Source organism: Crocodylus siamensis, chromosome 2 (genome assembly GCF_052110815.1).
Source record: "Crocodylus siamensis isolate JL-2025a chromosome 2, ASM5211081v1, whole genome shotgun sequence".
NCBI classification, from domain to species: Eukaryota; Metazoa; Chordata; order Crocodylia; family Crocodylidae; genus Crocodylus; species Crocodylus siamensis.
The window spans coordinates 263,362,618-263,390,413 of NC_143396.1; the positions used below are offsets into that span (position 1 = coordinate 263,362,618).

Here is a 27,796-nt window from a genome sequence, read left to right on the forward strand (position 1 = left end):
TTTCAATGTCTTTATCGATGGTTTGGATATGGGGGTGAAGAGCTCACAGCCAAGTTCATGGATGACATCAAGTTATAGAACAGCATGGTCACAACTGAAAATAGGTTGCAGATACAGGAGCACCTAGACAGGCTAGCAAGTTGGGTAGATCGGAACCAAATGAAGGTCAACATGGAGTGCTCCATCCGGGGATGAACAATCCCTAATATAGTTACTGGCTCAGTGGCACCATACTGACTAGCACCATCACTGAAAGGGACCTAGGGGTAATAACAGCCCATAGTATGAACATGAGCCATCAGTGCAATGCTACAGCCAGCAGGCAAACAATACTCTGGCATGCATCAACCGATGCATCTCAAGCAAAACCAAGGAAATGATTTTTCTGCTTTACTCAGCATTGGTGAGACAGCAGCTGGAGTACTGCATCCAGTTCTGGGTGCTGCACTTCAACAAGGATGTGGAAAAGCTTGAGAGTCCAGAGAAAAGCCACCCATATGATCAGAGACTTGCAAGGCAAGCCATGAAAGGAAAGGCTAAGGGACCTGGGACTCTTCAGCCTAAAAAAGAGAAGGCTGAGAGGGGACTTGGTAGCAGCTTACCACTATATCAGGGGAATACATCAAGGGCTCAGCAAACAACAGTTCACCAGAGCACTATTGGGGAAAACCAGGAGTAATGGGCACAAACTCCTGGAAGAAAAACTTCTTCACAGTTAGGGTGTCCAGACTGTGGAATAAACTCCCTGCAGCAGTGGTGCAATCACCTACCTCGGAAATCTTTAAGAGGAGGCTAGATGGTCACCTTGCTGGGGTCACCTGACCCCAGTTGTCTTTCCTGTCTAGTGCAGGAGGGCTAGACCCAATGATCTTGCGAGGTCCCTTCCAGCCCCTTACAATCTATGAATCTGTAAAGACTGAGAGGGGAATTTGATACATTTTTTTAATATCTGAAGGGCAGTTATAGAGAAAATGTGCCTACAGGGGACAGGACTACAAGCAATGGCCTCAAGCTGCAGCAGAGGAAATTTAGGTTAGCAATGATGAGGAACATTCTATGAGGATGGGCATGCATTGGAACAGGCTACCTAGAAAAGTTATGGAATCTCTATCCCTGGAAATATTCAAAAGCAGATTGGACAGATATTTGGGTGGGATGATCCTGCTGCCTTGAGCAGGGGGATGGACTAGACGATCCTGTGAGGTCCCTTCCTTCCCTACTTTTCTATGATCCTAAGTAAAAGTACTGCAGAAAATGATCTGGGGGTTATAATGGAACACAACTGAATGTTAGTGAACACCAGGTGCATCTACACATGCAAATAGTCAGGGATCAGTTTACTCTTGAGTAAACTATTCGAGAGTAAACTCTCCCGGCCACACATCTATATGTGCAAAGATGTGGGAGCAGATGTGCTGTGGCCAGTAGCCATCTGCAAAAGCTGTGTGCTGCTTCCTGACCAGCCACTTTTCTGGCCAGGAGCAGCATGTAGAGCACAGTGGTAGGTCTACCACAGGATCTGCTCCCCTTACCATGGTTGCTCCATCCCCTGGTCCTGATAGTGACATCCCACACCCCAGGCTCTGGCTTGGCACTGTGCTGGCCCTGCTGGCCTGCCACAGCCACAGCATCCACCTTCAGTCCAGGGCAGTCTGGGCCCTGCTGGCTCTCCCATGTGCTGTGCCCACCTGGCCAGACTCACTGTTCTCCCCGCTGTAGCCCTCCTGAATGGTCACCCCACTGTACACCTCCAGCACCACGTTCACTGCAGACCATTCCCAAAGAAGCACTTTATTCCCCTCCACAGACACAGGTCCCCCATCTCCCGTCACTTCCCAGCAACAGAACCTATCCCCCTCCCTCTCCCACAACAGAGCCCATGTCCCCCTCATCACCACCAGCATCAACACATTCCTTGACATGTGAGAGGCCTGGCCTGCCTAGCTGTGGTGGCACAGGCTGTCAATAAAGTTTTGCACCATCTCCCACTTCCTTGTGTACAGTGGGGGAGGGAGCTCTGGGGGGTTGGGGAGAATGGCCAGTTCAGGTAGGGAAAGGGGGCAGGGGCCAGGGCCAGAACTGGGGTGGCGATTACCATGTGGTTGGGGCTGGTGTGCCTGGTGGCCCAGGTTGGTCCCCTCTGGCAGCAAGGACCTGCAGGTCCCAGTGGTGTCCTGTTCAGCTGCCCGGGCAGAGCCACCCTCCAAAGAGGAGCTGGAGCTGTTGGCAACCTGTCTGGCCTCATGGGCTCAGCCCTGAGCCTGCAGAGCTGGCAGGGCAGGGCAGGAACTGGCTTGGGCTCCCAGAGCTGCTCGACAATGCTGGGGGTGGGGAGCTCAGCAGGATGGGCTTCTGGTGGGCTGAGGGTCCCTCCCCTGGCAACATGTCACAATGGGCACCAGGCTGCTATGGATAGCCTGGGGCCAGCTGGAGCTGTACCCAGTGGCCAGAAGTTGCCTGCAGGTGGTCCTGGGTACTGCTAGGCCTGGCAGCTGCCTGCAGCACCCTATGGAGCTCTACAGCATGGCCCTGGCAGCCATGCAGTACTGCAGTGCCAGAGAGTGGCACAGAGGTGCAAGCAGGCTGCTGTAGTAGCCCTGTGGCCTGTCCTGAGGGATGCAGTGGCCACAGGCTGCCAGCACATGCCCCAGGGCCCTGACATCCCTGCAGGCTCTTAAGGGCCTGGTACTGGGGCAAGCAAAGAGCTGCCCCAGCTATGGGGTAGGAGAGGCTCCCAGCTCCAGGGCCCTGGGGCTAGCCTGAGGCTGGCCCCCTCATAGCAGGGGTGACCAGAAGTAAATTTGCTCCTGGTCAGCATCTACACATGCAGTAACTAATCATGTGCAGGTAGCAAATTTACTCATAAGTAGAGCAATTTACTACTCATTAAGCCTCTACATGTGTAGAAATTGATGATTACTGTGAAGTAATTTGCTCTACCATGCAGTAAAGCATCTTATATAGATGCACCCACTGTTGCTCTTCCAAATTCTATCTTTGGGTATAGTAAAAAGAAAGTATTTGTAAGATATGAAATCTATATGGGAAGTATCTACTCAGCAGTGTGGGAACTTCAACTAAGTCCAGTTTTGGGCACCACACCAAGAAACATGTAACCAAATTGAAGGGAGTCTTGAGGAGAGCAACAGAGAAGAGGTTTAATAAAACAATAACCATGAGAAAAGGTGAAGTAATTGCATTTATTTAGTCTAGAAAAGGAAAGACAGAATGGAAGTTTGTTATAAGGAAGGCAAAGATCTGTTGTTCTTCATGCCCACTGGGGATAGGACAAGATGTAGTTTGTTTAATTTGTAGCAAGGGAGATTTAGGGTACTTATTAGGAACATCCTTCTAACTATAAGCACTGAAAAAGGTACATGGAAAGAAAATTAAACCCTAAACATTGATGGTTTTAAGAAAAAGGTTAGACAATCGCCCAGTATACAGGCAGTCCTTGGACTTATGATACAATTGGTTCCTGAAAACCGCATCTTAAGTTGAAAAGTAACTCAGAACCAATTTTCTCAGAAGAAACAATGTTATAAATGGGGGATTCGTTCCTGAACCAAGGCCCAATACCCTATTTTCACTAAAAATACCCCATAATTTTGTACTTGATCAATTATAGATGAGTAATATAGCTACATTAATGTATTTATATTGTAAATAGTAATCAAATTGATTTGGAAGGACTTTTTTGAGGTGACTTTGCTGGACTTTTTGAAAGGCTCTTGGTTGGACTTTTTGAAGGGTTCTTGGCTGGAGTCTTCTCAGGAGTCTTGGCTGTAGGTATCTCTGGAGTCTTGTCTGCTTTCTTAAAGAAAGTGTCCAAGGAAGTTTGGACAGATGTTCTCCAGGAAGATGAGCAATGCAGTGAACTTGTTCACTGGTGTGGCGTGGCATCGGTTCAAGTGTTGTAAAGTTGAAACTGATGTCAGAAAGTTAAAACAGGGTGTCCATTTATAAACGCTGTAAGTGTGAAACATTGTGACTTGAAACATTGTAAATTGAGAACTGCCTGTACTTATCCTACTTCAGACCAGGGAAGTGAACTGGAACACCTCTCAAGATCTATTTCAGGTTTTCATTTCTTTGACTTCATTATCCTCACTTTATTGGGTTCAGAGGCATAAAGGGACTGATTTAACCAAGGTTACATAGGACATATGTGAAAGAACCAGAATAAATCTGGCACGTTGTTCCCATAGCAGTGAGAGATGTGACCATTCTAAATTTTAATGGATAGGAATCCAAAGCCATCAGTCATTTTACTGTTCTTAAATGTTTCAAGAGTGTAATTGATATTTCCATTGTTCCTAGGAGTTTGGCACGTTGTGGATGGCCATAGTCACAGAAAATAAGTCAGACTGTAGGCGGCTTAAACTGAAAGCATGGATGGTTGGAAGGGTAGAGTCAGAACCTTTCATTTAACCTGTTAAACAAAGTGACACCTGAATTGTGCCTGGGGCAGCCCACTGCACAGAGCTCACATTATCCTATAAGAAAGGTAAACCACTACATTTCAAAGCAGTCAGAGCTCTTTCACTGTTGTTATTATTCCTAATCAAAGTAAGATACAGCAGTTAACCCTAAAGGTAGCAAATGTAAGTCAGCACTTGAGAGGATGAGATTTAACTTTGGAGATACTTAGAAAGGGAAGGAGGTGCTTCTAGCCATTCTTGCCACATGGGAAATCAATAGCAGCAAAGAGTCTAGAGGAAATCTGAAATTAGTAACTGTCTGGGCAATCAGAAAATAAATCTACTTCAGCAGGGATGATATGGGTTGGGATAGTTCTTTGACATGTTTCAAAGACCTGGACCTGGACCCCCCCAGCAAAGAGCCAGGAGGTAAGAGTCGGGCCATGAGGGAGGGCAGGTGAGTGCAGGGGCGCTCATAGGGGCTGAGGGAGTTTTTGTGCATGCGTGCATGTGAGGTCATGCCAGGCAGGACACGCCAGCTGAGTGGAGCCCAGGAGGGAAACACTGCCCCCAGTCCCTACTTAGCTGAGCCCCACAGGGAGCCCTGCAACCAGAGTTGCGCAAACAGACTGCACAAACAGGTGCGGCCCAACTAGGGCACAGCAGTTTGCATGGGAGTTCATGAGGAAGGACACACAGAAGGCACCCAGAGGGCTGGTTTGAGCAAGCAGCCTAGCTCAGAGGCCTAAAGAGCAGGTGCTGCTGAGACCAGGTAAGTACAAGAAGGACCTTGCAGCCATGGCAGTGGCTCGCCTTGCCCATCATCTTCAGCTTCTACGCACCAAGACCACCACCCAGACAGAGCCTGCAGCCCTGGACTGCGGTAGTTGCCTGGCATGACAGTGGCTGCTGACACCCGAGCTTGTGGGATGTGCTCCTTGGTGGAGTCCCTGGAGGGCCAAGTGCAGGAGGTACACCAGCTGTGCACCATCAGGGCCCATGAAAACTACATAGGCAACTACTGCTAGGCCCTACTCCAGGGAAACAGAGGAGAGAGGAAGAATGTGGAGGAGAAGGGGGAGGAGGAGGCCATGAAGAACATTGGCCACAAAGACCCCCCTGGAGCTACTTGGAAAACTGTTGTCTCTGGATTCAGAGCACACGGAGCTAGGGCCACTCCTCCCCTGGCACTGCACAACAGATACAATCCCCTCACTATGCAGGAGGAGTTTTTGACAGAGACACAGGAGGAGGAGAAGAAGGAAGTAAGTATTCAGGAGGTAAGTATTCCCACCCCTAGAAGGAGATGCCAGGTGGTGGGGGGAGGGGGGGACTCTCTCCCAAGGGGCACAGAAGGATCTATCTGCCATCCAGACCCCTGAGCCCTAGAGGTCTGCTGCCTCCCTCACTTTGCAGAGGATCCCTTGGCTTGTCAGTCCCTCCACCTATTACCCCATGCTCCTCATCCATGTGGGCATGAACAACACAGCCAGGGGTACCCTTGACTGGGTCATGAGTGACTACAGGGCTCTGAGGGCTGGACTCAAGTAGTTTTCTCCCCTGTGCTCTCTGTTACAGGCCATGGACCCAAGAGGGCAGGCTGTATGGAAGAGGTCAACAGATGCCTCAGACGGTGGTGCAACCGCGAGGGGTTTAGTTACCTTGATCACAGCATGTACTTCAGGGGGAGAGGACTCCTAGGAGATGGAATTCACCTCATGTGGAGAGGTATGGCCCTGTTCTCAGCCAGGATGGCTGCTCTGCTGGACGGGGTTTTAAACTAACTTTGCTGGGGGACAGGGAAGGTTCAAGTGGAGCATGACTGGGGACTGGCACACAAGAAAAATCCCTTGTGGAGGACACTAGTACAACTGTTTCTGAAAATGTTAACTGAAGAGTTCCTCCACAGCATCTCAGGAAAATGAGGGTGTCACTTGAGGGCCTCAGTTGCCTGTACACCAATGCCAGGAGCATAGAGAAAAAGCAGAAGGATCTAGTCCTCCTGCTCTCTAGTAGGCAATATGACCTCATGGGACTCCTCACACAACTGGAACATAGCTGTAGTGGGCTACACCCTGCACAGAAGGGACAGAGTAAGGAAAAAAGGTGGAGGGGTAGCTCTCAACATAAGAGAGCAGTACACCTTTCTGGAGGCTGACACTAGTTTCAAGGAGAGGAGGCACTGCCAAGCCTAGGGTCAGGGGGCACCTAGTTAGAGAACTTCTGGTGGGGCTGGACATGTTTAAATCAGCAGGTCCAAATGATCTCCACCCCAGGGTGCTGAAGGAATTGGCAGGGGTCATTGAGGGACCCCTGGTATGGCTTTACGAGCCTTTATGGTGCTCTGGCCAGCTGCCAGAGGACTGGAAAAGGGCTAATGTGGTCCCCATTTTCAAAAAAGGGAGGAAGGAGGACCCAAGTAACTATAGGCCCGTTAGTCTTACCTCGGTCCTGAGGAAGGTCTTTGAAAAAATTATTCAGGAGCACATCTGCGAGGGACCAGCAGGGGAGATTATGCTCAGGGCCAACCAACATGGGTTCATTAAGGGCAGGTCCTGTCAGACCAACCTGGTGGCCTTTTATAACCAAGTTACAAAATCCTTGGATGGAGGTGTCACAGTGGATGTAGTCTTTCCTAAATTTAGGAAGGCCTTAGACACTGTCTCTCACTCCACTGTCATTAAAAAATTAGGTGACTGTGGTGTTGATGCCTACACAGTCAGATGGGTCACAAATTGGCAAGAGGGCTGCACCCAGAAAGTGGTGGTGGACAGGTCATTTTCGACCTGGAGGGATGTGGGCAGTAGGGTTCCCCAGGGCTTAGTCCTCAGGCCTATACTGTTCAACATCTTCATCAGCAACTTGGATGAGGGGGTGAAAAGCACCTTGTTCAAATTCACAATAACACTAAGATGTGGGGAGAGGTGGGCACACTAGAAGGGAGGGACAGGCTACAACTTGATCTAAACAGGTTACAGGGGTGGGCGGATGAGAACAGGATGGGATTCAATACTGATAAGTGCAGGCTACTGCACCTAGGGAGAAAGAACCAGCATCATACCTACAGGCTGGGGAACTCACTTCTCATCAGCACAGAGGCAGAAAGGGATCTCGGAGTCATTATTGGGCAGCCAATGTGAGGAAGCGGTCAGGAAGGCCAACCACACCTTGTCATGCATCCACAGATGCATCACAAGCAGGGCCAATGAGGTGATCCTCCCCCTCTGTGTGACATTGGTCAGGCCACAGTTGGAGTACTGCATCCAGTTCTGGGCGCTGCACTTCAGGAGGGATGTGGACAGCATCAAGAAGGTCCAGAGGAGGGCCACTTGCATGGTCAGGGGCCAGCAGAGCAGGCCCTATAACAAGAGGTTATGGGACCTGTACTTGTTCAACCTCCACAAGAGAAGGCTGAGAGGGGATCTGGTGGCCGTCCATAAGCTTACCAGAGGGATCTGTGGGGAACGGGAGAGTCCTTGTTCCCCCGAGCACTCCCAGGAGTAGCTAGGAATAATGGCCACAAGTTGATTGAGAGTAGGTTCAGGCTAGTCATCAGGAGGCACTACTTCACAGTCAGGGCAGCTAGGATCTGGAACCAACTTCCAAGGGAAGTGGTGCTCGCTCCTACCCTGGGGTCTTCAAAAGGAGGCTAGATAATTGCCTAGCCGGGGTTGTTTGACCCCAGCATTTTTTCCTGCCCGTGGCAGGAGGTCAGATGTGATGATCTGCTCAGGTCCCTTCCAACCCTACCAACTATGAAACTATGAGAAGCAGCTTGAAAATCTCTGGGTCAAGCTACAGGGGGGAGAGGTGAGAGATACCTAACTGTGGGCATTTACTACAGGCCACCAAACCAAGGAGAGGAGCTGGATCTGGAGTTCTTCTTCTTGAGAACTGACAGAGGCTGCACTCACAAGGGACTTGGTAGTCATGGGTGACTTCAATTACCCAGACATAGACTGGGAGGAGCACTTAGCTAAGTCAAATTGTTCATGTAGTTTCCTGACTGCAATTGAGGAGCTCTTTCTGACCCAGGAAGTACAAGGGCCAACAAGTGGTAATGCTCTCCTGGACCTGGTCTTGGCCAAGGGAGATAAACTGGTGTGTGGCTTGAACACTGAGGGAAACCTGGGCAACAGCGACCATGAAATTATCAGGCTTATATATCTGATCCACATGTGTGCACATTAACCCTTGGAAATATATTGCCTTAGGTAATTTGATTGAATTAATGATCAGTTGACTCAGGATAAAAATAATCTAGTTAAAATAAACCCAGCACAGCAAGACAGGCTGTGGTACTACTGGCAACTGATGTGATGGATGAGCAGAGCAGAGTGTCAAGGGTGCTGGTTATAGACTCCTTAGAGGAAAAAAAAGAAAAAAAAAAAGAAAAAAAGAAAATCGGTGCTATTTGGTTCACTTGGTGCTCTAATCCCTCTAGTTTTCCACAAGAATCCAAGCCAAGAACAGATATCCTCATTTCCCGTAGAGCACAGAAATAATGTAGACAACTTACTGAATATCTGGAAAGGTAAGGTGGGTAAGGGTCTGGAGAGAATGTGTTCAATAGAAACAGACCATGTGTATCCAAGGGTAAAAATTTGTGTCAAAACTGAGAAAGAAAATAGTTAAAATATTTTTCCTTTATTTTCTGTTCTATTAATTCCCCTCCAAGAATTGTATTAATCATATAATGATCATCTCCCTCACTGTAATTCCTCTCAAAACAGATTCCTATCAAATAGACAAAAGGATGTTCCAAATGCCTTTCATGCTGTGATGTTTCTCTATTATAATGATTTCTCATTAGGGAGCAGCTTTTAGAGACGAATTCCTTAATACCTTTCTACCAGATGCCCAATTCTGCGTTTGCATTTTTACCTACTCAATAATTGTTAAACAATGCTCATTGCAACCTCTTGTTAATATCCTGTTCTGCTCTAAAGACTTAGACCACTAACTATTTTTCATAAAACCTATTAGCTCCTTTGTTCCTTGTTTGCCAGCTTTACAATTTCCAATCAACATAATAAAAAGTAACAGAGTAAATTTAGACAGTAGAGTCACCAAAGGAAACTCTAACCGTCGTCCTTCTCTCACTTATAATCTTGATCTTTGTTTCTCATCTCTTTTTCTGGTATCTTTACATTTACATTAAATTACATTAAACACCCATGAGGTTAGGACCAGATATTGTCCAAAGTGTGCTGGATGGTTCATGGACAATACATAAACAAAAAATATATGGAAAAGATAAACATAATATTAATCTTCATTTCCAAACTCGACTATGGTATTCTGTTCTTGCATTCTCACATTTCTTATATAAATTCTTCATTTGGATCCTACATCTTCATCTGTGAGTTACTTCCAAAGCCATGGCCATATCCACACTCCATAGTTTGTCATAAAGTGCTCATTTTGTATCTTTTTTCATTTCAGAAATTGATTTTTAGTGGGCTAAAGCATCAATGCTTACAAACAATAACAGTAATGCCATAAAGGGACCTAATGACAGCTGCATGCTTTATCTTGGAGAGCAGAGGTAACCCGATGCCCAATTACTTCAGCTAATATGTGATGCATAGTGGAGGGTATGGGGGGCACGCCAGCTGGGGAGTGGGGAGCGCCAGCTGGTGCCCTCCCTCACTCCAAGAAGCACCAGCAGCATTTCCGGTTTCACCCCTCCCTGGTCAGTGATCGGTTGCTGTGGGATTTCCCCCCCGGCAGCGATCAGCCACTGGTGCTCCACCAGAGCCAGGAGGCACCAATCACCCATGCTTCAGCTAAAATATAGCATTGATTGCTTTATAAGGGCCAAAAGAACCTATTTGCTTGATGAAAACTAAATGTTCAGTGGACTTAAACAGCAAGCATGGTAACAGAAAACTCTTGTCAAATTGTAAAGCATGTCATACCTCCAGAATAATTTGAAGCAATGGATTATCAAACTTCTGTCATTAAACAAACAGAAGATACTGGCCCAGATCAAAAAAGGAGACCTCACAATTTGTATGAAGAGTAGTAATAAAAGGGCTAAACACATCAGTTCTCATACAAGCTGAATGTCCAAAGAGATTAGAGATCAAGCCCATCACATATAGAGCACTCTGAAATCCTTAGCAGAAAGTCACCATAAGTGCAAATATTATCATTGCTGATGTTGTTTCATAAGTGTTTTATGTGAATAGGAATTGTTTAGCAAGAATTTATTCCTACTGAAATCAGGGTTAATCTGCAGTTTTGAAAGTCATTTTGTCATCTTCACCATCACTTCAACTTGACATATCAAGTAAGAACATATTCCTTGAATGTCTAGATCAGAAGCTGAGTTAATCTGATCTCCCCCACAGTCAGATTTTTCCTTGGTGATTACTGATCTGAGCAGGGGGAAAAAAAACTTTAATAATGCTATAATCATGGTTTATCAATATGTTATTATATATTCCTATATTAGTGCACTGCAAACTTGCTAGTCATAGTTTCTAGGGTCAGAAGGGACCTGAGTAGATCATCTAGTCCAACCCCCTGCCATGGCAGGAAAGAGTTCTGGGGCCAAACGACCCCAGCAAGGTGTTCATCCAACCTCCTCTTAAAGACCCCCAGGGTAGGAGCCTGCACCACTTCTCTTGGAAGTTCGTTCCAGATCCTAGCCGCCCTGACCGTGAAGTAGCGCCTCCTGATGTCTAGCCTAAATCTACCCTCTGCCAGCTTGTGACCGTTATTCCTGGTCACTTCTGGCAGTGCTCGGGGGAACAGGGACTTCCCCAGTGCCTGCTGATTCCCCCTGACTAGTTTGTAACAGGCCACTAGATCCCCCCTCAGCCTTCTCTTGTGGAGGCTGAACAGGTTCAGGTCCCGTAGCCTCTCCTGGTAGGGCCTGCCCTGCTGCCCCCTGATCATGCGAGTGGCCCTCCTCTGGACCCTTTCCATGTTGTCCACGTCCCTCTTGAAGTGTGGCACCCAGAACTGGACGCAGCACTGCAACTGCGGCCTGACCAGTGCCGCATAGAGGGGGAGTATCACCTTCTTGGACCTGCTTGAGATGCATCTGTGAATCCATGCCAAGGTGTGGTTGGCCTTCCTGACTGCATCCCCACACTGCTGGCCCATGTTCATCTTGGAGTTAATGACAACTCCAAGATCCTTTTCCACCTCTGCACTGACAAGAAGGGAGTTCCCCAGCCTGTAGGTATGGTACCGGTTGTTCCTCCCCAGGTGCATCACTTTGCACATGTCAGTGCTGAATCCCATCCTATTCTCATCCTCCCACCCTTGTAACCTGTCTAGGTCTGATTGTAGCCTATTCCTCCCTTCTAGCATGCCCACATCCCCCCACATCTTAGTGTCATCAGCAAATTTGAACAGGGTGCTTTTTACTCCCTCGTCCAAGTCATTGATGAAGATGTTGAACAGTGCGGGCCCGAGGACTGAGCCCTGCGGCACCCCACTGCCCACATCCCTCCAGGTTGAAAATGACCCATCCACTCTCTGGGTGCGGCCCTCCAACCAGTTGGCTACCCAGTTGACTGTGTGGGTGTCAACAACACAGTCCCCAAGTTTTTTAATGAGAACAGGGTGAGAAACAGTGTCAAAGGCCTTCCAAAAGTTCAGGAAGACTATGTCCACTGCTACCCCTGCATCTAATGATCTGGTGATCTGATCATAGAAGGCCACCAGGTTGGTCTGACAGGACCTGCCACTGATGAACCTGTGTTGGTTGCCCCTTAGCATGAAATCCCCTGCTGGCCCCTCTTGGATGTGTGCCAGAATAATTTTCTCAAACAGCTTGCCTAGGATCAAGGTAAGACTAACTGGCCTATAGTTTCCTGGGTCCTCCTTCTTACCCTTTTTGAAGATGGGAACCATGTTGGCCCTCTTCCAGTCCTCTGGCACCACACCAGAGCACCACGAGTGCTTGTAAAGCCGTGCCAGGGGTACTACAATGACCTCAGCCAATTCCTTTAGTACTCCAGGGTGGAGATCGTCTGGACCAGCTGACCTGAATACATCCAGTCCCTCCAGAAGCTTCCTAACTAGTTCCTCACTAACCTTTGGCCTAGGTGTGCCTCCCCTGGGGCCTGAGGGGAGCCCAGCAGGGGGGTGACTGTTCCGGTCCCTGCTTCGGAAGATGGAGGCAAAGAAATCGTTAAACGTGTTGGCTTTGTCATCTGGTTTGACAACCAAATTTCCTAACGTGTCCTGCAGGGACCCCACATTACCTGGAACCTTCTTTTTACCCCCTATGTATTTAAAGAAAGACTTCTTATTGTCCCCGAACAACTGCAGTATAGTCATCCCTGGTGATGTCCCCTTCTTTCCATTGGGTATACACCTCCCTTTTAGCTAGGAGACATTCCCAGATGCTTTTGGTGAGCCATGGGGGCTTGTGTGCCCTCCTGCTCCCTTTGATCTTCATTGGGATTACCTCCCTTTGGGCTTGGAGGATCGTCTCCTTAAGGAGCGACCACTTTTCTTGGAAACCTGGCTCCCCTCCCCTCCGGGACCTCAGTGCTTCCCTGACTATTCTCCTTAGCTCATTGAAGTTTGCCCTCCTGAAATCTAGGGCTACTGCCTTGCTGCAGGCCTTTGCCACCTTGCGCTGGATGGTGAATTCCAGCAGGCGATGATCACTGTCGCCCAGGTGGTCGAGCACCCGCAGCCCCCTCACCAGGTCATCTCCCGTGGCCAGCACTAGATCCAACAAAGCATCTCCCCGGTTGGGCAGTACACCTCCTGGGTTAGATGGAGGTCCTGTGTTCTGGCTAAGAACCTACGTGTGCGGTCAGATCTGGCTGACTGCTCTTCCCAGCAGATGTCTGGGAAGTTCAGGTCTCCCATGACTACCACATCCTTAGCCTTCACTACCTCTGTGAGCTGACCTAAGAATTCCTGGTCGAGCTCTTCCCCTTGGTTGGGAGGTCTGTAATAGACCCCCACCATTAAGTCTCTTTCCCCTCGACTGCCTTGTATTCTAACCCAAAGCACTTCAGAGTGCCCCTCCTGATTCCTTGTTAATTGATGAAGATGGGTATTCCTCCTGAATGTAGCGTGCCACACCCCTACCTTTCCTTCCTATCCTGTCCCTCCTGTACAGCCTATAGCCCTTGATATTCACCGCCCAGTCGTGTGTTGAGTCCCACCATGTTTCAGTGATCCCCACTATGTCCATGTTGGTGTCAGCTAGCAGGAGGGTGAGTTCCTGCTGCTTGTTTCCCATACTACGAGCATTTGTGTAGAGGCATTTGAGGCCTCCTGTGGATGTATGTACTGGCCCCCTATCGCTTTTACTTAAATTTAGGAGATCCTTAGGACACTTGGTAAAAATAACATACCTTAGTTTTTGTTGTTGTTAGTTATTTTACCTACCAAAAAAATCCTCTGGATATGAACAAACAAATTACAGCAAATTAAAATTGAGTGGGGGCATTCTATAAATCACTGTGCTCTTGTATCTGTCCACGTGCATGCTATTGCCAAACAGTGAATGAATACAAAACCACAGTTAGCTTAGGCTTCTCTCACTAACAGCTCTTGGCTTCTGTGAGATAAGAGCATGTATACAGGACACTACCATGGAACAACTGCCATGCAGAATGTTCCTGTCACCTTTAATTCATTCTAATTTGCTTGGGTGTCCATATCTTGTGCCTTAAACCCCCTCCATGCTCACAATCCCTGGGCCTTAGTCTGGATGAACACCACAACATAATGTTATACTTTGTAAAATTAAAAAGTTAATGTGGTTCTGAATTCAGAAGCATCACTGCCATCTGAGTCCAGCCTCCACAGTTTGACAACCCCTGGTATTCTGACAGAGTCTCGAACCAGCTGGATCTATCCACTAGATTACAGTAAAAGCTGTGTAAGCTGGCATTTTACTAACCAGAATACTCTATTAACCAGAATTTCCAATATCCCAAAATACAACTCCTCTAGCAACCAGAATCTTTGCCGAGTCTATCCAGCATGTGCACCAAGCCTGTGGCAGAAGTGGGGGGGAAGGGATCTGTATGGGGCAGGGCAGCCTGCCGCTGTGGACTGGGGCCGGGGCAGTGTTGGGCTTTTCCCGGCAGGGGTGGCTGCGCTGCGCTTCTGTCTTCCTTGATAACTCTCAGATAACTGGGATTTTTAGATAACCGGCACCCCCATTACCCCACTCATGCCAGATAACAAAGCTTTTACCGTTGTGATAGGAGCACAGCCTAGGGGTGCCGTGAACTCCCCTAGTGCCCCCTACCATGCCCAGTTAGTGTCAACGCACCCTCACCATCTCGCCCACCACGTCTTTGATGTTAGTCATGTTTAAGGGAGGCTGCCTTTTTGTCTTCTTTGACACGATGCCCTGATGTATCCCAGTCTGTGCTCTGTCCTACGTGACTCGGTGCACTAGGGCTTAGGGGCTACACGTGACTCCAACCACCCCTGTACCATGCCCCAAGCCTCGCAGATGTACCAGACGTTGTCTTGTCAGTTCTCCCCTCAGCACCCTCATGGGCACCCCTTGGCTCGTTTTGCAATTGCCCACGCCTTCATGGGCATCCCCTGGCTTTTCTGCAATCACCTGCACCCTCACAGGTTCCCTGGGCTTGTCTCACCTATGACCCGCACCCTCGTGCCCACTCTGGGGCCTTCCCTTGCAACCGCGCCCGCTCTGGGGCCTTCCCTCGTGACCGCGACCACGCCCGCTCTGGGGCCTTCCCTCGCGACCGTGACCGCGCCCGCGACCGCGCCTGCTCTGGGGCCTTTCACAATTGGGGCTCAGGTGGCCGTAGCCATGCCTGGCCCCCAAATCCCCTCCTCAGGTCTAAAGTTCCTGTGGGGCTCAGGCAGCCTCAGCCTTACCTGACCCCCAATCTTCTCCACCCCTTCTCAGGGCTGGGGTCAATGCACCCCTGAATGTTGTGCCCTCTCTGGCACCAGGGTCCCCACACTACTGTGGAGCCCCTATGAGGCCTCCTCCAAACCCTAATAGCCTCACCCAGTCCACCGGTCTTATAAAACTACAAATGGAAAACTCAAGCTCCTGGGCTATAATGTAAACTCTAAGCCACCTGGCTAACCATCATTCAAATCCCTACCAGGGCTTCCTCCACCCGACATCCTCGAACAGAAGCTGCACAGGCCATCAGGCTTCTCTACTCTGCTTACTCCCGCACAGCTCCTTCTTCCTCGGCTGCTAGTGGAGAACTGCCTCCCTGGCCTCAGCCTGGATTACGTTTATATAGGTCAGGCCCTGCCCCCTTCCGGTCAGCTGACCAACTGTGGTTGTCCCGGCAACTGGCACCTGTACCTCTTTATAGGCGCAGGACACTGAAGTGCCCTGCGACACACCTTCGCCCCTTAAGTTCAAAACTCACTAGAAGCAGGGTACTGAAGTGCCCTGCGACAACTGTATAATGTAACACTTATGGCAGCAGTCAGCAATGTTTTCAAACAGCAGGCCAAAGAAGCCAAGCCCAGGTCTGAGGTGTGCTAGTGCTTCCAACCAAGCTACTGCCACAAACAGGGCCGTCCCTGGTGTGGGGCTTGTGGGATCAGAGTGGGGGCAGGGCCCTGCTTGGGCTGATTTGCCCCGGGCCCTGCACCCTGCTTGGGTAACCTCTGGCCACAACACAAGGAAAGCTCCCCACCTTCCAGCTGCAGCACAGGCAAAGCCCTCACAGTAGAAATGCCATCAAAGTCCTCCAGTTCTGCAGCCCAGATCCAAAGATCCATGGGCTGGATCCAGCCCATAGGAGTTGCTCACTGCTGATCAAGACAAGGGTACGCTAAAGCTATCTAAATGTTGTCCTTATTTTTTATTTTTTAGGGGTTTTTTGTCTCTAAAGTTGATAGTTTAAGAAACAAAACATAAGGAACAGAAAAACAATTTGACATATATAGAAAATAGCTTTTCTAAACAGGATGTACAAAGCCAATTGCCAGTTTCCTTTCTATACTGCTCAGCCAGTCTTGTCTGCATCATCATCAAAAAACAATTCCTCCTTTAACTTATTCAGAAGACCCTTTTTTCTGCTCCAGATTTTTTCTTTTGCCACCCAAGTTCTCTTTTGGCTATTGTCAAAAGGCATGAGAAGATAGTTGTGCTCTATTCAAGCAGTTAGACACTGGAGCTCTTCTATTGCCTTTTCTTATCTATCTTTGGCATAGGAAGGCCAATATGCTGAAAAGCCTATCCAAAGAAGTAACAGCATTATCAATATCAATAAATCCCAAATGGTAACTCCTGGCTAGCCCCCTACCTTAATAACTCTGTTCTTAGCTTCATATAATTTTGTCTTGCCTTATAGACCAACCGACAAACCTTACTGCACCCATTTGTATCCCTTCATAAACCTGATTTCCAAGTATGTGGATGGATTAACATATCCTACACTTCTAACTTAAAATCTGAAGGCACAGGATAAAAAAAAAAAAACACTGAAGTTACGTACCCACAAAGTTATTAAACCATCTTGTCACATCTATTTCTAGCAGATCAAATTCCAAGCTTCTCACTTGGTCCAGTCTGGGTGATGAGTAGTGAAAACAGAATGTATACTTCCTAATTGGATCCATAGGAATTGCTATGCCAACCCACAGCAATACTCTGTTATGTGTCTCAGGTCATGGGTAATGCCTGATATTACATGCAGAGGTGTGACCTCAGAATACTCGAACTGTACAATACCATGGGAGAGCTCCAACTATGGATTATCTTATGCCCTGTAGCATAAGGATTTTTAATTTTCTTAGCAAGTTTAACTGCAAATGTGTTTGGGGGGGCAAGGTTCCAAATATATATATAATGCTTTGTTGAATCTTACTATGCTTCAGTATTTAGGCAAATAGGAACTACACAGATAAGCACAGAGATAGTCAAGTCTGTTTTTCGTCTACCACATTTCAGCTTTTATTTTTTCTTTCTCTCAAAATTCAGTTTCAAACTAATTTAATGGAAACACCCTGAGTTGAATGGGCTGTTAGAATATAGTTGTTTTGGTCAGTTTCTTATTGTTGTATGTTTACAATAGATCATAGAGTCATTCAAGCCAAGTTGTAGATTGCATCAGTACTAAATAATGAATTTGCTTCCCAGCAGTAAATTAGTCTTCAGAAACAGATGTGTGCTGAAAAAAGTAAAACCTTCCACTCCAGGTGAGCTGGGATCACACAGCATGTGCTGTGAAAGAGAGTTGTTGCTAAGAAAAACTGTTCTATTCCACAGCATGCATCAGTGTTAGATAGACCTGAGCTAAAACCCTATAGGTAAGCACAAACTTGGAGAAGCTCACATCTTTCCCAGAGTTTAATATATAGGCTTCTTATAATAAAGGATGAAACAGAAAAGTCACAAACTTGGAAAATATTTAGATTTAGATTTAGATTCCCATCTCTGTGCACTTGTTGGGGCTGCACTCATTACTATATGATCAGAGTACCTTCATATATGAACATCACAGCCTGGGCTCATCTGTGGGCACTATCAGCAAAGCACATTGTATTTGCAGATAATTTTGGAGGGCAGAGAAATATGAAAGACACATTTCATCTACACTAATGTTTCTGCACGCCTCATACAGTAGCCATACATTTTTCTTTGAAGTTTTGCCTGTAACAGCAGGACTCTTCAAGAGATCCAGGTCTAGGCACTAGAGTGTAGGAATCACAAAAGAAGTTTTGACCTTGCAAACACAGCATACATGGCATACCTTATTTCCCTCTTCAAAATCTCTCTTTACCCCTTTCAAATAAATAAATAAAGCCATACGGCTTGCCCTGTGATAAAAATATCCCTTTCTTTCCCCTTATTGTATTTGTGCCACAGAAATGTTCTCCAGGAACTCAGAGCTGAATCACTGTTTTCATTCTGGAGAGTATGATCTATGCATTCATCTAAACACTTTAACGTTATCTGTAATATTAATAATACATATCTCCCTTACATAGAACTTTATGATGAATACGTATAGCACAGCAGCCAGGACCCAGTGAAGTTACCACATCAGCACCGTTATTCTGAACTCTTACAGGCAAGCCCTTGGTGCAATGCAGTAAATCCACTGTGCCACCTAAGGAGTTCTCATTTTTAAAGATCATCAACACAAAGGTGTGAAAGCAAATATTAACCCCCTTCACATTTATTCTCAAACTCTTTTTTGCCCTCTTGCACTCAGCTTGGTTACAACCACAGCTTCTGTATTATATTTAACCACATCTCTGATCCAGGTCAGACAGTCATGAAGAAGAATCAAGTGGAAATTCTTCTTTATTGACAAAATACATTTAAATATTTAATACTAACAGGTCTTGAGCTATTCAATATGTTAAGCTGCTAAAGCCTTTTACGTTAGAAATAATTCTGGGTTACCCAGTAAAATGCCTACAGATCTACTAAATATACAAGAGAGAAAGTTTGCTTATAACGTTTGGCTCGTAGTGGCACAACATGCTTCCTTATTATCTTAATACCACAACATTTGAGGTAAAAGAAAAGACAAAATACTGTGTACAGTCAAGAACTGACACCTGCATACAGATCAAGTTGGAAAACATATGACATTAAGAAAGCCCTGAACTCCATAGACTGCAATGTTTGTCATCCTGTTGATACACTTTATTGTACCATTAAGTATTCTGTTTGTTTGAAAAAGAAGGACTTTGCATATCTTTCATGACTAGCTTTCACATGTAGAACATGCAAATTTGTTGCCTTTTAAATTAAAAAAATCACAACCCACCTAGCACTGCTCCGTTATGTATCACACCTCAAAAGTTATGGGAAATGTTAATCTCAGCAACACTATCCTAATATGTATTAGAAAAAGATCTGAGCCAAAATCCCAGACGCTGTCTGACCTTGGAAGAGTCCACATTCAAATACATGCTTCCATGCTCAAAAAAGATGAGCTCAGCTGAAACAGATGCAGAGAAAGACTGCTAGGATGAGTAGGAAAATGGACAGCTATATGAGAGGAGAGTTGAAAGAGTTTGGCTTGTTTAGTCTTGGCTGCTCAGCCACAAGCTGTTAACTACACCTTCTGGTGAAGACTGGACTCCATGGGGTAGGATTTTGAAAAGAGCTAAAAACAGTCCAAAGTCTGTGAAATAGGAGAAGAAAAGCTAAAAGTAGATAATAGGCAGCAAATTGCTGAAGAATAGATAGCTGGATTAGTGGAATACCATTAAAAAGGTGAAAGGACTATAGGAAGAGAGTTCAGCAGAAATCAGGTAGATTGCAATGAGCCATGAAGTTAATTAACTTCCTCAGCCACCTGATTAGAAATGCCACCGCTGCTGCTGGTAGGCAGTAGCCACGTCTTCATGAGACACTGACTGCACAGTAGCCCATGACTACTGTGCAGTAGCAGTGCATGGCAGAAAGTGTGACATGATGCTACTGTGTAGTAGTCTCAGGCTACTGTGCAGCTAGTGTCATAAAAATGTTGTTTGGCAATGCTTGCACAGTCATTTAATACTTGTTTATACTAGTACTAGCATAAGTTTATACAAGTACTAAATGACTGTACAGTAACGACTGTGCAGTCAACATCTCATGTAGACATGGCCAGTTAGCTTTAAACCTTGGGAGGAGCAGGAATCAAAGACAGCTGTGATTGCATTACTGCATCCTCCTGAATCTATTTCTGCTGGACTCCATTGTTCCCTCTATGTGGCTGCTTGAAGGAAAAGGAGGAAAAGAAGTGGCAACTATCTTACAGTGTAGTGTTTGGTTTCGGCAGAAAATCAGATGTCCTGCTTAACAGACACCCAATTCTGGAAGGCTTATTCTTGAGGAAAAGGTGACTGTGATGTTTGAATAAATAAGGAATTCCTGCTGTTTAAAAATATATGACACATTTCAGTCATGGTTGCTATTCTACCAGGTTTCTACCACTGTATAACGAAAAGTGTCACATCCTGAACTGGTTCCTCCATTTTTTTTTGCCCAGTTCTAGTTCCTCCATTTTTTTTTTTTTTGCCCAGAATCCTTGTATTAGTATACATACATTTTGGTTGACTATCTTTAATTGCCCAGCCAGAATAAAGTTAATCCTTTCCCTACGTGTATTGTTTTTCTAATTACTATCAGTCTCAGTGCTTTCTTTCTCTTTGGGTTCACTCTCCTCCCTCTGAAATTTCTTTATGCAATGTTATATCTTTGTTAGTGTGATTTTCTTCTCCCTGGGCACATCTATACGTGATGCTGTGCTACAAGCCGTGACGAACTACCTCATTATAGTATGGTGCTATGGCAATGTAGTTCCGAAAAATAACCACGTACTTCTGGGACGGTGCCGTAATGGCTGTTACTGCACCATCATGCAGTAATGCTCACTAGCACTGTGGCTGAAAGAGACTCGGTGGTCATGACTGACCACAAAATGAACATGAGCCACCAATGCAACATCACAGCTGGCAAAGAAAACAAAACTCTTGCTTGCATCCATAGATGCTTCTCAAGTAAATCTCAGGATGGCATCCTCCCAAATGTACTCAGCCTTGGTGAGGCCAAGCTGGAGAACTGCATCTAATTCTGGGCTCCACAATTCAAGAAGGATGTGGAGAAGCTTGAGAGAGTCCAAAGGAGAGCCACATGCATAATCAGAGGGAAAGAGAACAGGCCTTATGAAGACAGGCTGAGAGCCATGGGACTCTTCAGCCTGGAAAATCACAGGCTCAGGGATGACTTGATGGCAGCCTATAAGTACATAAGGGGTGTGCATCAGGATCTGGGGGAATGCCTGTTCACCAGAGCACCCCAAGGGATGACAAGGTCAAATGGTCACAAACTCCTTCAAGACCGTTTTAGGTTGGTCATAAGGAAAAACTTCTTTATTGTCAGAGCCCCCAACACCTGGAATAGACTCCCTTCAGAGGTGGTACAAGTAACTACTCTGGACTATTTTAAGAAATGTTTGGACACTTATTTTGCTGGGATCCTTTTACCTTAGCTGACTTCTTGCCCCTGGGGCAGGGGGCTGGACTCAGTGATCTTCCCAAGTCCCTTCCAGCCCTAGTGTCTACGGAATCTGTGAAATCACTTGTAACAACTGCACCATGGGGATCAAAACCAGACACAGAAATTACTATATTTGCTTGAATGCAAGACCAGGTTTTTCTCCAGTCTTCATGGCGGGGAAAAAGCCTGGTTTTAGATTCAACTACTAGCCCAGGGAAGGTGGCAGCTCAGCTCCAGCGTCAGCCCCAGCACCAAGCTCAGGGCTGAAGCTGGATCAAGCCATTGCCCGACCAGGACTAAGAAGGCTCATTTGGCAGGGGAGGGGCTCACAGCAGGAAGGGCACAAGGGAGACAATGGGGTGGGGGGTGAATAATATAAGAGACCCATATGTGTTGCTCTCAGGGAGTGCAGGGGAGACTGTGCAATGTACCCTCCCCCCAACAGCTGTCCTTTCCCTCCCATACCTTCTGCTCTGGCTCCAGTCCCTCAAGTCTCTTTCCCTTCATTTCTTATTTTACAGCTCATAACAGTTGTGCTAGCCTGATTCTAAGGTAGAGTTTATCCATCAACAAGAGTCCTCTTTGCATGAATACTGCCAAATGGCTGAACATCTCTACACTCTTCCCATAGCACTGATCCTTGAAACATCTATTGATTTTTACTGCCTTATCTTGCATTCGTCCTTCTTCTCTGGGTACTAAAAAAATTCAGTGGAACATTAGGTGAGCTACCACTCTTTTTAACAGCTTTTCTAGTTTGGTGTGCTTATTCTTGATCTGTTCCAGTGCCATCTAACAATATCATCTGTCCAAATGTGAGAACTGATGCATGTATTTTCAATTCGGTCCTATCAGAATCCTTTTGAGGATATCATGCCCTTGCTCCCGGTACACTCTTCATAGTTTTTGGGTGTGCTGTGGTGGCATATCTGTCAGCTCTTTTCAACAAGGAGATCCCGACTACAAAGAACTACCTCTTCCTGCTCTAAGTCTCAGGTGCTCTCCCTTCCAATCTTCTTTCTGTTTGCAAATCATTCTACCTTTTTTACTTCCCAGCATTATTTCTCCTTGACTCCATCATCTCTTCCTCTCTTCGTGTGGAATTAGCTTCCCATTTCTTCTTTCCTGTCTCACTTTCTTTTGCTGCTCTCTCCTCCTTCACACTCTCCACCACAGCAAACTTGTTTCCCAGATGTATTTTTTCTCCATAGCTTGTATTTCTTTGCATTATCTTCATGGTCACAGGCTTCTGTGGATCATTTTCCTCACATAGCAGTCAGCCCTCAAAGCCATCCTGGTCATCAAGTGTTTACAAATCTTGACCCCCCTGTGGAGCCTTCTCTCTCCTGACCTCCATCATTTCTACAAGCCCCTTGAACTCAAGAATAATCTTAAACTGAACCTCTATTCCTCAACATCCCCTACTAAAAGTTATTTCTGGTAAAATCTCTTGCTTTAATATCTTCTGTCAGGTGCCCACTCAGGAATAACGTACATACCAGAGCTTCAGCATCCAGTCACCATTGTTTCCTTCATTCTTCAGGCCACTTCCACTGCTGCATCAGAAACATTATATCTTCTCTTTTTTAGCCTGAGAAAAGGACACAATCTCCCAAATTCCTCTCCTATGAATATATGTTTGTTTACTCCCCTAGTTGCTGACTGTGTATCTTTTTAAGCATGTCATATTAAGTTTGCTCGAAGTCATGAAAATTCTTGTACCTGTACCTACAGGATTTCTATCCTATTCACAACATATATTATCCTAAGAAACTATGCAAAGAAACCATCCATAATACCTTTAAACTACCAATAGCAACCAAACAAGCACTCAAACAAGAGAAATATGAATGTACATGTCCTCTAAACAAGAATTGTTCCTTCCTCTCCAATGACAGATCCCATGCACACTCTCCTGTTTACTGTTTTCTGTGTTCTGGGTTTGACCATGTAAAACGAACTGGGCCCTTCTCCATCTGCGAGGTTTATGTATGTAAGAAAACCTTTTGTGAACATCTGAATTCAGCGCTTGTCTTGAAATGACAGTTCTGAATTTGCAAGTATTTTGCATCACTCTACTGAATAGATCTGAACTTCCATTTGCAGTGTTTTGGGAACAAATCCTCCAGATCCTGGCTGGGAGTTTACAACAGCCAAAAAGGATCTGCTCCCATATATAATCCATGACTGGTTTTGCAATAAGCTGATTTCATGTTAAGATATGACTGCAGTCAGTGCAGAATGAATGCTTATGCCTTGCAGACATCATCAATAAAGCTCATACCTTTCTACCTCATTACTGAGTCTCAGTGCTGCAGTTTAAATCGCTTACAGTAAATTGGGACAGTTTTCACACTGAAGTGATAACCTCACTAGACCAAATTCAACCCTACTGTTAAGTTAAATAACTTCATCTGAGTCATGCCTGCAATTATTACTGCCATTTGACTATATTTTAAAATAAAATAACTATTTCTACCCTCTAAAGTGAAATTTTAATCTTCTTTACCAAAAAAGGATTTCTACAAGAATTCCGAACTTTGTGTGCATGATTTAGGCTTTAACCAATGAATGGCCAGTTTATTTGTGAATCCCCAGGCTTTGTCAGGCAAACCAGCAAGAACTGTTGTTATACAGCACAGCCCTAACAACAAGTAAATTGAACCAGTTCCTTGCTGCTTCAGTTTCAGTGAAAGATGTCTGCTTAGAAGCATGGCAAGCAAACAAGTCCTCTGCATCACCAGAAAGCATGTACAGCACAGTCAGCAGCCAGACAGCCCTTTCTTCAATGTGTTGGCTGCATTATACCATAAAGAGGAACAAAGAAAGGATTAACAAGTCTCTGTGGCCATTGAATCTTCAGGCCTCCTTTGAGGATACCCCTTGGGATGGTGCTTTTCAGCAATATGGACCCCTAGGACCTGGAATGAGACCAATTCTTTTCACACAAGACACCAAACAGCTGTCAGAAGATGACAGTTATCTGCCACTTCTCACCAGGGTAGGATTCAAACAGGGACTCAGAGCTATAATGCCTCCTAGCTCATTACCAGACACCCATGAGCCATCCAGACCCCACAGGCTAGGCTTATCATGAAATGCCAAGCTTATTTCTCACAACTTAAAAGAAAAAGATCCAAAAAAAGGAAAATATTCCCTCTTTAGCTGTGAGCTGCTGTCTTGCCCGTATGTCTTACCTGAATCAGTGTCTCCAGCTCTACTGGGGTCACACAAACATGTTCCCGAAGGAAGTCTGCCTTTTCCAAGGCTATTGTATTCTTCTGGCTGCTTTCAAAGGGCTGTTCCAGGGCACGAAAGACAAGCCCTCCTGTTACCAGATAAGCTACAACCACAACAAAGATGGCAACTACTGTTTTCCACTTCATGACTGTCTGCAAGCCCTGGGAGGCAGTTTCCATGGTCACAACCATAGTTGTCCTTGAAGAAAGAGAGAGACGTGGAGCTGGGTAGGGCTCGTTAGTCTTGGGTTCACAAGCTGGTACGGCTGCAGGAACAGCCACTGAAATGTAGAACAAAAGGTGATGTTAAAGATCTCTTTAGTTAAAAGCTGGGCTTAATCTTCCTGCCCACATATACCCAAAGTTAAGTTTCTACATGGTTATTTCCGAAATAAATGGAAAATATCTTGTTACTTGGAAAATAATCTTATACTGATGTGACTCCTTCCCTCCTGAAGATCCACCAACATTTCGTACATTAGTATACAAATTAGGAGTTGTTTTTCCTACTGCCTCTAGGATAAGAACAATTTATAGGTGTACAAAACAGTTTATCCTATTGGTCGGGACACTAGGATAAATTTCTGCTTCTTAAATAGTAATTGATCATAGTGGGATTATTAGTGACCAGAAACAAAGCTGGTGAAACTAAAATTGTTTTTTAAACAGTTTTACAAATCAAGGGGTACGACTTTCCCAAGTTCTCCTTCCCCTGAGCAGCTTTACCACTGTAGTTCTAGGTTCAGCATGGGAAAGAAGGAATGGGCAGGTCAGATGGGCGCAGGAGCATCCCTCCCTGGACTACCACCAAGGAAATGGTGTAGACATACTCAAAGCCCATGTTTGGTTTGATACAGTTTGCATAGCCATATTATTCACAAGCTTACACAAAAGCAACAGGTGTTAGAGAAAGTGTCTAGTGGAGTTTCACACAATCTGGCATAAATCATTAACATTTTGTGACAGACATTTGCAAGTGAAACTTAACTCCCTTGAGAGAGCCAGAAGACCTATGCCTGTCAAGTCCCATTAAAGCCCTAAAAATAGGCTGACCTGGGCCCCTGAACTAACACACTATTTTTCAAATGGATTGGACTAACAGTCTAGTTGAAGAGAAGATACTAGTTTTATTTTAAACAGAACCCTTGCTGGAACCTTCATATGGTGTAGCTACCATTGGCCCATAATTTCTTTGAGATCACACTGGGTCATTCCTCTTGTGACCTAAACAAGATAACCATTAAAATATGGCTTCTCTAGCCAAGCCCAAACTACATTTATTCCCAAAATACTATTGCCTCTTCAGCTCAAGAACTATACTAGGACACTGATAGAATCTAAAGACAGCAGTACTGTAAACAGACTGACTATATAAGATTTGAACATAAAAACAAGATTACGCGTTCAGCTAAACAGCATGCTACAACTCTCCCGCAGCAACAGGCTGTCTTATAGTACTGAATAATTTACAGAAATTCTACCATCAACTAAAATCTAATTTTCTTACAACTGACACTTCTCAAGCATTACATTAAAGATGCAGATCGCAGCTGACCAAGATAATGCTGACCAGTACAGCATGTCAAATTTCACTCAGCGTTTCATTTCAAAGCTGTTTCGATGCGTTTCGAGTTCAAAACAGCAAAATCGAAATAAAACAAAACAGCTTCAAAATGAAACAAAGGAACTCAAAACATTTTGAGTTTCAAAGCCAAGCTTACTGGCTTCAGCGCCAGTCCCAGCTGGTAGCACCTGCCTCCTGTCATCTGGCAGGCAGATTGGGGGCTTGCCTGCACCCCAGGAGGGCTGCAGGGGCTGTGCCACTGTCCTCCTGGGGGTGTGGGCCCCCAATCTGCCTGCCAGATGACAGAAGGCGGGTGCTACCAGCTGGGACTGGCGCTGCCAAATGACAAACCAGCACTGAGTACAGCCCGCACCCAGTGCCAAGAAGATAGGTGCTGCTGCTAGCCCCAGGCAGCAGTACCTGGCTCCTGTCACCCAGCAGGCAGAGTGGTGGCATGCACCCCTGAGAGGACTCTGGCACAGCCCCTGCAGCCCTCCAGGGGTGCTGGCAGGCCCCCAAACTGCCTACCACCTGACAGGAACCCGGTGTTGCTGCCTGGGACCAGCTGGGCTGCAGCACATCAGCTCATGTGGGGACCCACCACCCCGATCCCAGGGTGGGGGAAGGTCCCTGCACCAGCTGATTTGCCCCAGCCCCATACTGGAGCCAGCTCAAGGAAGGTGCAGGGTCCAGGGCAGATCAGCTCATGCAGGGACCCTTCCACACCCTGGGATTGGGGTGGCAGGTCCCTGCATGAGCTGGTCTGCTCTGGCCCCACTGGCTCCAGGTGGCAGCACCTGGGTCCTGTCAGCCAGCAAGCAGATTGGGGGTCCATTGGCACCCCCAAGAGTGCTGCAGAGGCTGTGCCAGAGTCCTCCCGGGGGGGTGTGCCCCCAATCTGCCTGCCAGGTGACAGGAGCTGGGTGCTGCCACCTGGGGCCAGCAGTAGCACCAATCTTCCCTGTGTTGGGTGTGGGCTGTGCCCAGCACCTGTCTGTCATCTGGCAGGCAGATTGGGGGCCCGCACCTCCAGGAGGACTCCAGCACAGCCCCTGCAGCCCTCCCAGAGGTACTGGCAAGCCCCCAATCTGCATGCTGGAAGAGAGGACCAGGGTGCTGCCACCTGGGACCAGCAGCAGCACCAATTTTCCCGGTGCTGGTCCCAGATGACAGAACCAATCTTCTCTCATCTGGAAGGCAGATCAGGGGATTGCACCCCCAGAAGGACTCTGGCACAGCCCCCACAGCCCTCCCGGGGTGCAGGCAAGCTCCCGATCTGCCTGCCTGCTGCATTTTATGTTTCCCCATAATAACTTATGAATGAAACATCAAAACTGTGTTGAAACAGCAAAACAGTTTCAATTAAACAAAATGGAACCATGCTTTCAAAATTAATAGAAACTCAAAACAAAACACTGTTCCATCAAATTGTCGAAATGGAAGTCAAATGGGAAAGGTACTGTTTTGCACAGCCCTACTGACCAGTAAATACTGAATGCAGTGGTCATTGGGTGAATCTATATGCGATGTTTACTGCACAGTAGTGTAATTTACTGAGCAGTAAGTGTGTGCATCTACACATGCACAATCTTACTGTGCAGTAAACTGCTCTAATCACGAGTAA

At 46.3% G+C, this 27,796-nt stretch overlaps 1 protein-coding gene across 1 annotated transcript in view; it reads right to left on the bottom strand.

Annotated features, from left to right (window-relative positions):
• Positions 1-24,860, bottom strand: part of KCNK10 (potassium two pore domain channel subfamily K member 10) — a 98,794-nt gene extending 73,934 nt beyond the window's left edge. The window contains exon 1 of the mRNA XM_090034991.1: positions 24,567-24,860. Within this exon, the coding sequence (XP_089891117.1) occupies positions 24,567-24,800 (234 nt within the window). The 5' untranslated portion in view covers positions 24,801-24,860. The remainder of the gene's footprint in view (positions 1-24,566) is intronic.
• Positions 24,861-27,796: the final 2,936 nt, after the last annotated feature.